The sequence below is a fragment of the Monodelphis domestica genome, chromosome 7 (genome assembly GCF_027887165.1).
Source record: "Monodelphis domestica isolate mMonDom1 chromosome 7, mMonDom1.pri, whole genome shotgun sequence".
Lineage (NCBI taxonomy): Eukaryota > Metazoa > Chordata > Mammalia > Didelphimorphia > Didelphidae > Monodelphis > Monodelphis domestica.
Window position 1 is genome coordinate 17,239,032 of NC_077233.1, and position 12,954 is coordinate 17,251,985.

Genomic DNA, 12,954 nt, shown 5'->3' on the forward strand with positions numbered 1-12,954 from the left:
TTTTATACCTTTTTAGAAGTCTACAAGCCTTCTCCACCATTCATGGAAACAGAAGGGCGGGGGGGGGGGGGGGGGGGGGGGGGGATGGGAGGTGACCCCACGTGGCCCAAAATGGGCGAGTCCCCCACCCAAGTGGACTCATCTGAGGCTCACCTAATGCCACCGTTATGTTCCACGAGAAATTGCGGTTCTGCTGCAAGGAGGTCAGCTTCTGCAAAAACATGAATACCAGGCGCCTCACGCTAGTCACCATTAATCTGCATAGCAACCACCTGAAAACCTTATGGCCTCCTCTTAGGTGAATGGGAGACCCTTTTTCGCGCTTCTCCTCTGCCTGGAGCCTCCGCTCACAGCTGGTCGCGCCCCGGTGGCCCCGCAAGGTAGAGCGGGGGGACTGTGACCCCTTGGACGGCACTTCTTTGTGCTTGTTCCTCGTTTGCACGACCATCTTCTCATAGTCTCCGGGCAGGGACGGCACGAGCCGAGGCGGACACTTGGCAGCCCTCCGAGAGCTCGGCCAGGCGGAGGCGGCCCCTCGCCGCGCCCGCCTCAACTGCTCCTCGCTTTGCCGCCGTTGCCTCTCCTCAGGTTGTCATGGCGACGGGCTGGACGGCCGCGAGGCCTCGACTTCCGGCGACCTCGTGCCCCAACCTGGGCCTCAAGCACAGCCTTCGGTCCTAATGCGCAGCCTCCAAACCCTTCCCAGTCAGAAGGATCAAGTGCAGCCCCTCATCCTCATAGGTGTATCCTCCAAACCCCTCCCACCCGGAGGATCACGTGCAGCCTCTGGTCCTCTTCCCAACTCCTTTTTCTCCCATTTGCTCACAGGTGGGCAGCTGAGACTGATCAAGTGTAGGAAACCTACTCGGGAATTGGTCGGAGTTTTTTTTTTTCGTTCTTTTTATTTGTGACAGCAAACTCAAATATCTCGATAGGCAAAGGACAAAAGAGAAGAATCTGAATATTGTTTGGCGAATTCCATAGCAAATCGAACAATTTACTAAATGAGATAATAAGTGGAAAGGCAGACCATGATGGGCAATTAGGTGTCAAGGGAATGGATTTAGAGGAACAGCAATAATAATGGCACCTCGAAGCTCCCTCTCAGGACCGTTTTGAGGACAAAATTAGATGACTAATGAGAAATTCTTTGCAAACATTAAGGGATCAGAATATCATCATCAATATAATAAAATGTCAAAGGGCTTAAGGACCTGGAGAAGAAGCTAACTGAGCCCTGAATTTGGAGTTGCCAGAGCTCGGTTCAACCTTCCTAGCTGTGTGACCCAAGACAAGTCATGTGACTTTTTCCACTCAGTTTCTTCGTTTGTAAAATGAATAACAGCACCTGCCACACAGAATGGTGTTTGTTAGATCCTGTTAGATCATATACAGAAAGTGCTTTTTGTTAATGCTAGATGTTATTCTTGTATCTTTGCAAGCTTTGCAAACTTTGAGAGGCAGCTAGGTACTAGATGGATAAAGCCCTGAAAGAACCTATTTCATATCCGGCCTCTAACACTTCTTGGCTTTGCCATCATAGGTGTCTGGAGTGGGAATTGGGGGGGGGGGGTCCCTTCATATAGCAAGATGCATCCCCCTTTGATAGAAACCAGGATAAGATGCAAACATGTGGCTTTATTGCTTATTACACAAAGGACCAGGACATTGTGCTTGAATCAGAGACCCAAAGCTAGACAAATGAACTCCCAATTTATAAAAAACTAATACAGTGCCCTCTACCTGTGCAAGAGAGTACTAATGAAAGGTTCATGTGAGAAACTAGGAGGGGAAGGGAAGACCTTGGAGTTTCAGGAATATTGATCTAATATTGGTACTGGTGCTAACCAAAAATATACTGAGAATAATACACCAATCTCTTACTAATTTTCACTCCATACATAGGCAAATCACTTCACTTCTGTGACCTCATTTTCCTAGTCAATAAAATGAAAGCAATGGATTAGATGATCTGTAAAGTGGGGTAGTAGATACAGCAGCTGGACTAAAAGTCAAGAAACTATTTGTAAAGCATTTTGCAAACTTTAAATTGCTATATAAATGCGACTTATTTTATCATCATCATTATTATTAGGGCAGCTGGGTGTCACAGTGGAGAGAGCCTTGGGCCTGGAATCAGGAACACATTTGCAGAAGTTCAAATCTGGCTTTAGACACTTGCTAGCTGTGTGCCCTGACAAGTTGCTTAAACGCTGTCTGCCTCAGTTTCCTCACCTGTAAAAAAAGCCAGAGAAGGAAATGGCAAACCACTCTAATATCTTTGCCAAGAAAACCCCAAATGGGGTCATGAAGAGTTGAATATAACTGAAACAACTCAACAACATTATTATTATCCAAGGTCCCTTGCAATACTAAGATCATAATCCTTTATAAATTTTAGGGATATGTATAAGGACCTGATGTTGTGGGGTGTAGAGGTGTACCCCTGGGGTTCAGGAAGGATACCTTTCACAAGAAAAGCAAAGAGTGAGATTTATTAGTAATGTTGAATTTTCGGCCAGCAAGACAGCAAGAGTGGAGCAACATTTACTCCCAGAATGCCTCCATTCTGGGGTTTTTATATTCTTCTACAACTGTGGGGACATGACTGGAGCAAGGGGTTGGAGGGAGGAGGTTAGTCCGAGGGCATGGGGGTGGTTCTGGAGATTTGAGGGATGAATGAATGAGGTGTGCTTCTTTGTCCATCTCCATTCAATGGGGCAATCAAAGGAGGGTGATCTTCTAGGTCAGGTGTTTGGGGTTGGGAGTCAGGAGGGCCTAAGGGAGCAGAGGAATTTCCCTGATAATAGTTTGCCTGAGTTTCTGGGGGTACAATGCCCATGACACTTAGACTTGTGATTTCACTGATACAGGGAACTGCTCATTAAAGAAGTTCTCTCTATCATTTCAGGTCAATACCTCTTCTACAAATTTCAATTATAGGATATTGCCTAAAACACTAGGAGGTTGTGAGTTGCCTAGGGTCCCACAACTCATGTGTGTTAGAGGAGGGGCTTGAACCCAAGTCTTCCTGCTGTGTAACATTTAAAATTAGTTTCTCTGCTAAAAGTATTATATTTTTTATGAGGTTTAAAGATTAAGATTAAGAAATTAAGATTAAGATTAAAGATTTAGATTAAAGATTAAGAAATAAAGAAAATACAAAATAAGAAAGCACGTGCCTAGGCACAGAGCCCATTCACAACTACTTACTCTACATATTGCCTGCTAGGTAGAGAGCAACGTGGTTAGAAGAGGAAGCAGAGAGAGCAAGTAGGCAGTGCAGTCAGTTTAAATACCCATTTTGTTCTCTGCCCAGGTGAGAATTCAAGTGAGATTTTAGGGAATTCTGGGAAATACCAGGGACTTCTGGGAATTGAAGTCTGGGGTTCAAATCTCCATTTTTACAGCTGGGAATTGTCACGTTAGTGTTTTCAGGTGAGGCAGTATTGTCATGGCAAGGGTAGGTCTTAGGGCCATGGAGACCTGAGTTCAAGTCCCATCCAGTTGTAAACACATCGTAGTAGTAGCAGGAGTGACGGCAGTGGTGGTAGGGTGGAAGTTGTAGTAGTAGCAATTGCAGTAGTAATGGTGGCAGTAGCAGTAGAGGTAGTGGTAGGAGTAGGAGTAAAAGGAATTGTAGTGGTGATAACTGCAATAGCAGCAGCAAGATTTCTCTGTTCTGTGCTCCTTCTTGGTGCTTTTGTTGTTGTTTTCTTCTATGTATTGTTGTAGATTGCTTTGCGTTTCTAAGAGATCCACAACCCACCCCTCCCTCTGTTGAAGGTCTCCCTTCTAACATGTATTAACTTGCTTTCTATTCATTTCTTAGTTGTCTACATGCACAGAACCATCATCTTGGTGAGAAATTGCACAGTAAGACAAATAGAAAAAGAGCCCTTGTGGATGGAGAGGCTTTGGGCTTCCTTAGGAGCATAGTCACACTAAACTCTGAGGCTACAAAGACCAAAAATGAAACCGTGCCTGCCATTGAGGCGCTTCCATTCTAGTAGGACCAAACAATGGACACCCCAAATACTAGGTAGTTGGGAGGATCAGGTTCCTAAGAACTGGGAAAATTCAGAAAACTTTTAGGGCCACTAGAGGGCGAGGGAACCAGGGAGTAGATTTACCAGACGTGTAATGATGGCTATAACCAGCAGATGGTAGAGAGAACATATAAAACCAACATTTCAGCTGAGAGGTTTTCTAATGTTTTCATGAATTTCGAAAAGATGGGATTGCTGTTCTTGTTAGAAGCAAATCAGTTTAATAAACGAGACAATAAACAAGCATAAAATTAGAACTTCAATTCAGATAGAATTCTATTTCCACATCATTTATGAAAATAAATCGGGTCTCTATCCTGTTCAGGGTTCTGTTTCTAAATAATGTTAGCTTGGATTTCATTGGTTCAAATAGTTTTCTATCCTATTTTTAGTTCATGGTCTGGTCACATGATGAAAGCAAGAGATAGCTGATGGGCAATCCAGGGCAGTGATGGAAATATTGAAGCTAAAAGAAAGTCTAGAAAGCCCCCAGCACATTAGATGCACCACCTACAGCAAATAAGTGAGAAGATCCAGCGACAAGTCATAAGGGATGGAAAGCATGGCTAGTTTGTGATTTGTGTCACTAGGCTGGATGCTCATATAAATGAGTTTTGCTTGACTATTTCAGTATTTTCTATTAAATTTTAGCTTGCAAATACTGGTATTCACATACATGGGCTAAAACCGACTAAGGCTTAAAAGAATGAAGGTAAGTGTGGATAGTTTGTAGGAGCGGGTCTAGAGATAGAAGGGAGAGGGCTGAGAGGGCAATCCAATCCAACCCCTTTATTTTACATGTATGAAAATTAAGGTGCCAGAGATTATGTGACTTTCCCAGGACCCCTTGCAAAATATTAGACGTGAGAACTGAACCCAGATCAAGTATCCCAGAATATGGTAATTACTTCATAATTATTTTGAGGCTCTGATAGTCAGGTAAATGGCGATTATTTTGCTATAAAAATAGAGTTTTACTCTGAAAGGTATACATCAGTTTCTTGCCTATGAAAGATTCTTTGATCTGTTAATGATCACAAAGTTGGAATTTAAAAGCCAAAATATTAATCTAATGTAGTGTTAATTTCTTCTAAAATAGGGTCACAAAAATGCTAAACTATTAGCCATGTGTCCTCAAATCTGTTTTATTCATCAAATCATTTCAAGATGACCCATTTGCCTATTCTTAAGAGATCTCCTAAAATTCTACTGCTATAATACCAATGACAGTGATAAAGTGTTTGAAAGTTCCTGAGTAGATTCTCCTCACCTCAGTCTTGTGACTGTACAATATATCAGTACTGTACAATGTATCAACAGTACAATGTATCAGGTATATGATATACTATTTGTATTTATATTATTTTATTGTATTTATATTATTTTATTGTATTTATATTATTTTAATATATATTGTTATATATGTATTTATATTATATGTATTATATGTGTGAATTGAAATAGCTATCTTGATATACACAGTAGCCTCCATTTTATAGACAAGAAAACTGGATCCCAGAGAAGGCAAGTAGCTTCCCTCTGACTATCCAGCCAAACAAATATGAGATCCTGAATTTAATCTGAGGCATCTGGCTCTGTAGAACTCTGCTTCCATTATACCTTGCTGCCTGAGTAAGTCGGTTTGAGCTAACAATGATGTCTTTGGGTGGTTCATTTTGTAAAATCAGCCTCTACAGAACAAAATCATTACACGTTGAGTTGACTATTTTATAATCAGTCAATCCATTGCTGTTGAGTTATTATGCTCGAGCCGTTTTTGGTAAAAATTAGCTTCTTCTTCTGAAATGAAATTGAAATCTTCATTTTCATGGTGGATGCAGATAACTTGAGTGCCAACATCCCCGTCTGATCTGTGGCGTCCACAGGCTCCCTCCTTTTGAGACCTTCAATTAGATACCCTTTTCTGGCAGCATTTTCTATTTCCAGATCCTCTCAAACCCTAATAGCTGATGAGCCCCCATCAATGTTTGATTTTACTAGTAAGAGAAGTATCGCACAGTTCAACAGAGAGATTTTAAGGAACTAGTAGTGAAAACGATGCTGTCATCTCTCATTCTCTCATGAATGGATGCCTATGTAGTAGAAGAAGTGGGCTTTGATTAGAACTCTGTGTGGGTGATCCACCTATAGGAACCCTTGTTCCCAGCTGAAGAGACGTGAAGGGATGAACTCTGGAATGTGTCTGACCAGGACCCACACATGGAAAGATGACTCATACTCCAAAGCTTCTCCGGTCTTCATGCTGCCCTTTGCTGGACCTGATTTCCCACCAGGTGTTACATTTGCTGTTCCCAGTCGGGCATTGATCTGTACCAGGTGCTACTTCCAGGATTCTTGCTAGGAGCTGTTCTTTATTTACTCCAGCTGCTTGTGCACTTGAGCTACTTTCAGGATCATCTGATGCCCTGCATAATATTCACTAGCCATGTTGGGGTTATAGATCTTTTATCAACTCTTTGGGTCACATCCACCAAACACTAAGGGTCTGGAGTGTCATAAGCTTCTCTCTTGCAAAAGAAGAACTACAGCTGTTTCAACATGACTCTCAACCTCCTAACGAGCCTCAGCTATGCTCCTTCCCTGGAGGACTACCCTCGGAACCAGGGGTGATTCAGTCCTCCATTGACTGGAAGTGCTGTGTTTAGTAATCCTCTCCTTGGCAGAGAGGGACATTTAGCATTTTTCTCACTGACACAGAAAGTCACAGATGATATATTTGGCATGAAGCAGATGAGGGAGCTAGCAGGTTGGATAACAGAATTAGGATCTAAAAGGATCCATATAATGGAATGAGATTAAATTTAATTGAAACAAATATAAAGTCCTACACTCAGTTTTTTAAAAACCAACCAAGCCTAGAAATGAGAGGTCCTGGATTCAAATCTGGCATCAGACACTTCCTAGATGTGTGATCCTGGGCAAGTCACTTAATTTTCAATGCCTAGCCCTAACTATTCTTCTGGCTTACAACCAATGCACAGTATTAATTATAAGATAGATTTTTTTAAAAAGTTAAGGCTGGGGATGTTTAATCTTAATCCTATTGGATTAAGAACACTAAGACACTGATGATTTCTGGTCCTAAGAGAGGAGGGGCTCTGAGGTACAGTATCAATTGCAATTCCAATGGATCAGAGGCCCTTCCTGGGTAAGGCCCAAAGTGCAGACCAAGAGAGTAGTGACCACACTTCTCTCCAGATCATACTACCTTGGAAATACCCTAAACTTCTATCCCTACAGAACTAGATCTGAAAATAGCTGTGCAAAAAAGCCTGATGCTTGAAATAGCATCCCTCTCCCTTCCATGCTAAGCACATAGTCCAACACTAAAATAAAATTGCAAATTAAGAAATGAGGTGAGAAAATGAACAAACAAACAAAAAATAACTTGATCACAAAAAATCTACCTTGGCGACAGAGAAGATCAAAGACACAAACTCAGAAGAAGATAAGGAAATCAAGACAGCTATAAGCAAGGTCAAAAAAGGAAAAAAATAACATGAATTGGACATAAGCTTAATAATTTCTCAAAGAGCTAAAAAATGATTTTCAAAATCAAATAAGAGTGTTAGAGGAAAACTTAGGTAAAGAAAGAAAGCAAAGGAAACAAATTATGAAAATATAATTAACATCTTGGAGGGAAATAAATAAGAAGAAAATAAATCTGAAGAAAAGAAAACTTAAAAAAGAAGAATTGTTTAATAGAAAAAGAGGCAGAAAAACTTACTGAAGAAAATAATTTTTTTAAAAATTAGAATTGGGCTAGTGGAAACTAACGAGTCTCTGAGGTATCAGAAAACAATAAAACAAAGTGAAAATAATGAAAAAATAGAAGAAAATGTGAAATAGAGGAAACAACTGACCTTGAAAATAGATCCTAGAGAGATGATTTAAGAATTATTTGGATTATTTAAAAGCCATAATCCAAAAAAGAAACCTGGACATCATATTTTAAGTAACTGTCAAGGGAAATTGCTCCAATATCCTAGAACCATAAAGTAGAATAGAAATTAAAATAATTCACCAATCACCTCCTGATAAAGATATCAAAATAAAAATTTCAAGAAAAATTATAGCCAAATGCCAGAACTCCCATATCAAAAAGAAAATACATCAAAGAGAATGAAAAAAACCATTCAAATAATGTGGAGCCATGGTCAGGATCACACAAGACATAGAAGCTATATTAAAGAAACAAAGGATTTATAATACAATATTACAAAAGATAAAAGAGCTGAGATTACAACCAAGAATAATCTACCCAGCAAAACTGAGTATAATCCTCAAAGGGAGAAAGAAATGATATTTAATGAAATAGAGGATTTTCAAGTATTCATCATAAAAAGACCAGAGCTGAATAGAAAATTTTACCTTCAAATACAAGGATCAAAAGAAGCATAAAAAGGTAAATAAATATGAATGAGAAATAATAAGAGACTCAATACGATTAAACTATCTTTTTTATGGGAAGATGATACATTTATCTTTTAAGAATTTTATCTTTATTAGAAAAGTTAGAAGAACGTAGAAAAAGTGTCAGAGTGAGTTGATTATATTAGGATGATGGAAAAATGCATAGACAAGAATAAGGGAAGCCCTGTAAGAAGGCAGAGGGAAGAGAAAGAATGGGGGAAATCAGCTCACATAAAAGAAATGTGTAAAGAAGAGCTTTTAGAGTCAAGGGGGAAATGAAGAAGGTGCTCAAACCTCAAATCTAAATTGAGGGAAAATATATCTACAGACTCAATGAGTAATAGAAATCTGTCTGAGCCAACAGGATAATGGGTGGAGAAGGGGATGATGCAAAAAGGGGTGATAAAATAGAGGGCAGATCAAAGAAGGTAGTGATAAGCAAAGCACACTTTAGAAAAGGGGAAAGGCAAGACAGAGAAAGGTCAAGAGAAGAAAATGGGATGGAGGGAAATGCACCATAATCATCATTGTAAATGTGAATGGAATAAACTCACTCATAAAACTGAAGCAAGTAGCAGAATGGATTAGAAACCAGAATCCAACAATATATTGTTTACAAGAAACATACTTGAAACAGATATGCACAGAATTAAAAACAAGAGCCTGGTACAGAATCTATTATGCTTCCACTGAAGTACAAAAGGAGGGGTTACCAATCATGATCTCAGACAAGAAAAACAAAAATAGGCCTAATTAAAAGGGATAAGCAGGGGCACTACATCACGCCAAAAGGAGCCATAGAAAGTGAAGTAAAATCCATAATAAACATATATGCATAAAATGGCATAACATTCCAATTCTTAAAGAAAAAGTTAACTGCATTGTAGTAGGAAAGATACATTAAAATTATATTAGTGGGAGACTTCAACTATCCCCTCTAAGAGCTAGATAAATCTAACCATAAAATAGTTGAGAATAAGAATAGAATCTTAGAAAACTTAGATATTATAGACTTAAAAAAAACTGAATGAAAATAGAAAGGAGTATACCTTTCTCTCAGCTGTACATGGCACCTTAACAAAAACTGATTATGTATTAGGGCATAAAAACCTTACAACCAAATGCAGAAATATTAAATAAGCCATTTTATATCATAATGTAATAACATTTAATAAAGTACTGTGGAAGCATAGATTAAAAGCTAATTGGAAACAAAGTAGTCTAATCCTAAAGAGTGAGTGAGTCAAAGAAGAAATCATAGAAATAATCAATGATTTCCCTGAAGAGAATGAAATAAGACACCATTCTATAATTTGTGGGATGCAGCCAAAGTGGAAACTTTATATCTCTAAGTGCCTGCATCAATAAAAGAGAGAAAAAGCAGATCAGTGAATTGGGTATACAACTTTAAAAAAATGGTTTTTAAAGAACAAATTTTAAATCTCCAGTTAAATACCAACATGAAAATCCTGAAAGTCAAAGGAGAGATTATAAAATTGAAAGTAAAAAAATAAACTAATAAATAAAACTCTGAGCTAGTTTATGACAAAAACCCACAATAAAATAGACAAACCCTTGTTTAATTTAATTTAATTTTGTAGTTTCTATTAATTGTTTGTTGATCACACCAAAAGTCCTAGATATGTATCTCTTTCCATCCCTTCCCCATAATAAAGGGATCACTTGATTAAAAAAAAATTATATACATATGTAAACTATGTCTTTTATGTTTCTATTTATCAGTTCATTCTCTATAGGTAGACATTCATAAGTTATTCTTCAAGTATTTGTTTTGTAGATGTATAATATTCGCTTATTTCTACTCATTGCTTTTCATAATTTCATATAGGTCGATGTTATTTTTTAATTTAGCCTGTCATTTTTATTATCATTCCCTCACAATCATATGCCACAATTTGTTCAGTCGTTACCCAATTCATGGACATTGATTTTAAAAAATGAAAGAAAACCAACTTACTAGCGTCAAAAATGAAAAGGATGAATATACCACCAATGTAGATGAATTGGGAATTATTTTGCCCAATTATATGCCAGTAAAACTGATCACCTAAGTGAAATGGATGAATACTTAGAAAAAATAAACTGCTCAGATTAATAGAAGGTTAAATAAGGGGGGGAGAAATTTTTGAACTAAATTTTTTTAAATTTAAAAAATTTTAAATGAAATATATATATGTATACATACATACATATATATATGTATGTATCGAGTTTTCACAGTGATGAACTCAATAAGAGTAAGCCAACCAGTGACAGGTGGGCCAAAATGCCAATATGATCTTGGGAACACTTCTATGCTGAGAGACATGATTTCCAGAAAAAGGCAGCCAATCATTCATTTCAAGGTACCCTGCTCTCTTTGACATGTACAACCTGTAAAGCACTGTGATCAATTCTGGGCACCAGCATTTCAAGAAAGATACAGACAAGCAGCAGAGTGTCGGAAGAGAGCACACTGGACCCAGAGAGCTTAGAAGGTTCATGGAAGCTAGAGTGTCTTTGAATGTTTAAAAGGCAGCCCTGATGAAGTGGGATTGCACTTGTTCTGTCTGAGCCCTGGATGATTTACTTACTTAAAACCAGCTGTTCCCCACTGCCAGTGTAGTGGATATAAGCTCCTGGAGGGCAAAGATTGCTTCTTTGGTCTCTTTTTAACCCCATCACTTTTATAACCATGGCTATGATCATACCTGTGGATGTCTTCCAACGGTGAAATCCTTTGATTTTGTGAAGGAATACATGAATAAATGAACATTGGGCTATACTAAGGAGTGTGGAAATCAGTCATTCTTAGGGAAAATAGAGCCTGTGTCAAGTCACATTTTGTATGTCTAACAGCCTTTACCCCACGTATACACACATTTAAAAGCAAAAGTAAATATGAAACGGTGTTCTAAATGGAGAAAGAGGCCAAACTTCCCAAACTGGCACCATGCTGCCTGGAGGGTGGGAGAAGGACAGGGAGGATGCCTCTGGGATGGCATGAAAGGAGGGAAGTTAGGGACTGGCAGCAAAGCTTCAGATATTTTATCATCAGCAGATCTTTTCTCCTAACAGAATTTCCTGAGTTGTTGCCTATGGTATACAGCTCAGGTCAGGTAAAAAAACTCAGAGCTCAAGACTGTCCACCCTAGGGCAGCCACTATCCTTAAATCTAGCCCCAGTCTGCAAAGACTTTGACAAAGACACAAAATCCGAGTGAAGAAAGAATGTATTCTCGCATCTGTCTCCAGATCACTGGAAGGAGAAACAAGCATCCCTTGTGCAAAGCCTTAACTGTACTAGGGCAACTGGGGCTTTGCTGGATGGTGTCACTGAGAGAAGGGTACTTTGCCCCTTTGTGAGTTTGTCGCCATCATCTGAATGCCAACTTCACTGGATCCCTAGGGCACTCTCCCTCCTCCTAGACTCATGTCCCTCCATCTCTTGCTTTCCCTTTGTGTCTCCTCCTTCATGTCGGGAAGTTAGGGTCCAGGATTCCTCAGCTAGTTTTTCAATTTTATTGTTACTGGACAATGGAGCAAAGGAATAAACTATCCTTTAGGCTGCCCTAAGCCTCAATTGAATTTGCCAAGGAATAAGAAAGTTCATTCATCCTCAGACCATTTACATTGTCGCTTCCGATGGTATTCTTCAAGGCAACCACATATGTCCACATATTGCAATGCCAAGAGGACATGTGAAGAAAGCAGAGGTTCACAGCCAGAGAAATGTTCTTCAAGTATAACCTAGTGTCGCATGACTTTTATTTAAGTCAATGATGAAATTTTAGCACTTTGGGGAATTTAGACAACACTTAATCCAACTCCTTTGTTTTTTAGATGAAACAACAGAGTTCCAGAGAAGGAAATTAAGTTCTTGAAAACCACATAGCTAAAATCATTGAATTATAACATTTTAGTTCAGGAAAGGACATTGGAGATCATCTAATCCAACTCTTTTATTGAACAAATAAAGAAACTGAGGAATTTCCATTGGTGAGTTACCTCCTAGAATTTCCATTTTGAGGAAAGGCCTGAAGGTCTACCAACTTTCCTCTTTCCCCTGGTTCTGCTTCTAAATTTCCAGATTTTGCTGCCATGCCCAGGAACCCACTTTCTCCTCTCTCTCCAAACTTGCAGCTCCCTTTTGCGTGTTGTCTTCTTCCATTCAAATCTTGGCTCCTTGAGGGTATGTCTTTCTTTTCACTGGGTTTCCCCAACACTTAGCATAATGTCTGGCATATATGATTCTTGAATGACTGACTTACTGAGCACCAAAAAGAATAAATCATTTACTTGAAGCCACATAAATATCCAATCTTATGCTAAGGTTTTAAAAAACCAACCTCATAGCTACAAGGCTTGGAAAGAATAGCTGAATAGTTATCAGCCTGTCTGTAAAAATATCTTGGAGGCTACAAGATCTCTTAGTGTGGACTGCTAGGTTACTAGGAAGCAATATTCTGATA

The 12,954-nt window shown here is 38.9% G+C and overlaps 1 protein-coding gene across 6 annotated transcripts in view; it reads right to left on the reverse strand.

The window, feature by feature from the left end:
- The window catches only part of LOC100012477 (probable C-mannosyltransferase DPY19L2), a 205,195-nt gene extending 204,514 nt beyond the window's left edge, over positions 1–681 (reverse strand). For 3 of the 6 annotated variants that reach the window (XM_056804273.1, XM_016424414.2, XM_007499956.3), the window contains exon 1: positions 154–680. In XM_056804273.1, the coding sequence (XP_056660251.1) occupies positions 154–448 (295 nt within the window). In that variant the 5' untranslated portion in view covers positions 449–680. Of the gene's footprint in view, positions 1–153 lie in introns of all 6 variants that reach the window. The other 3 variants (XM_007499954.3, XM_007499953.3, XM_056804274.1) reach the window with 3 other exon arrangements.
- Between the last annotated feature and the right edge of the window lie 12,273 nt (positions 682–12,954).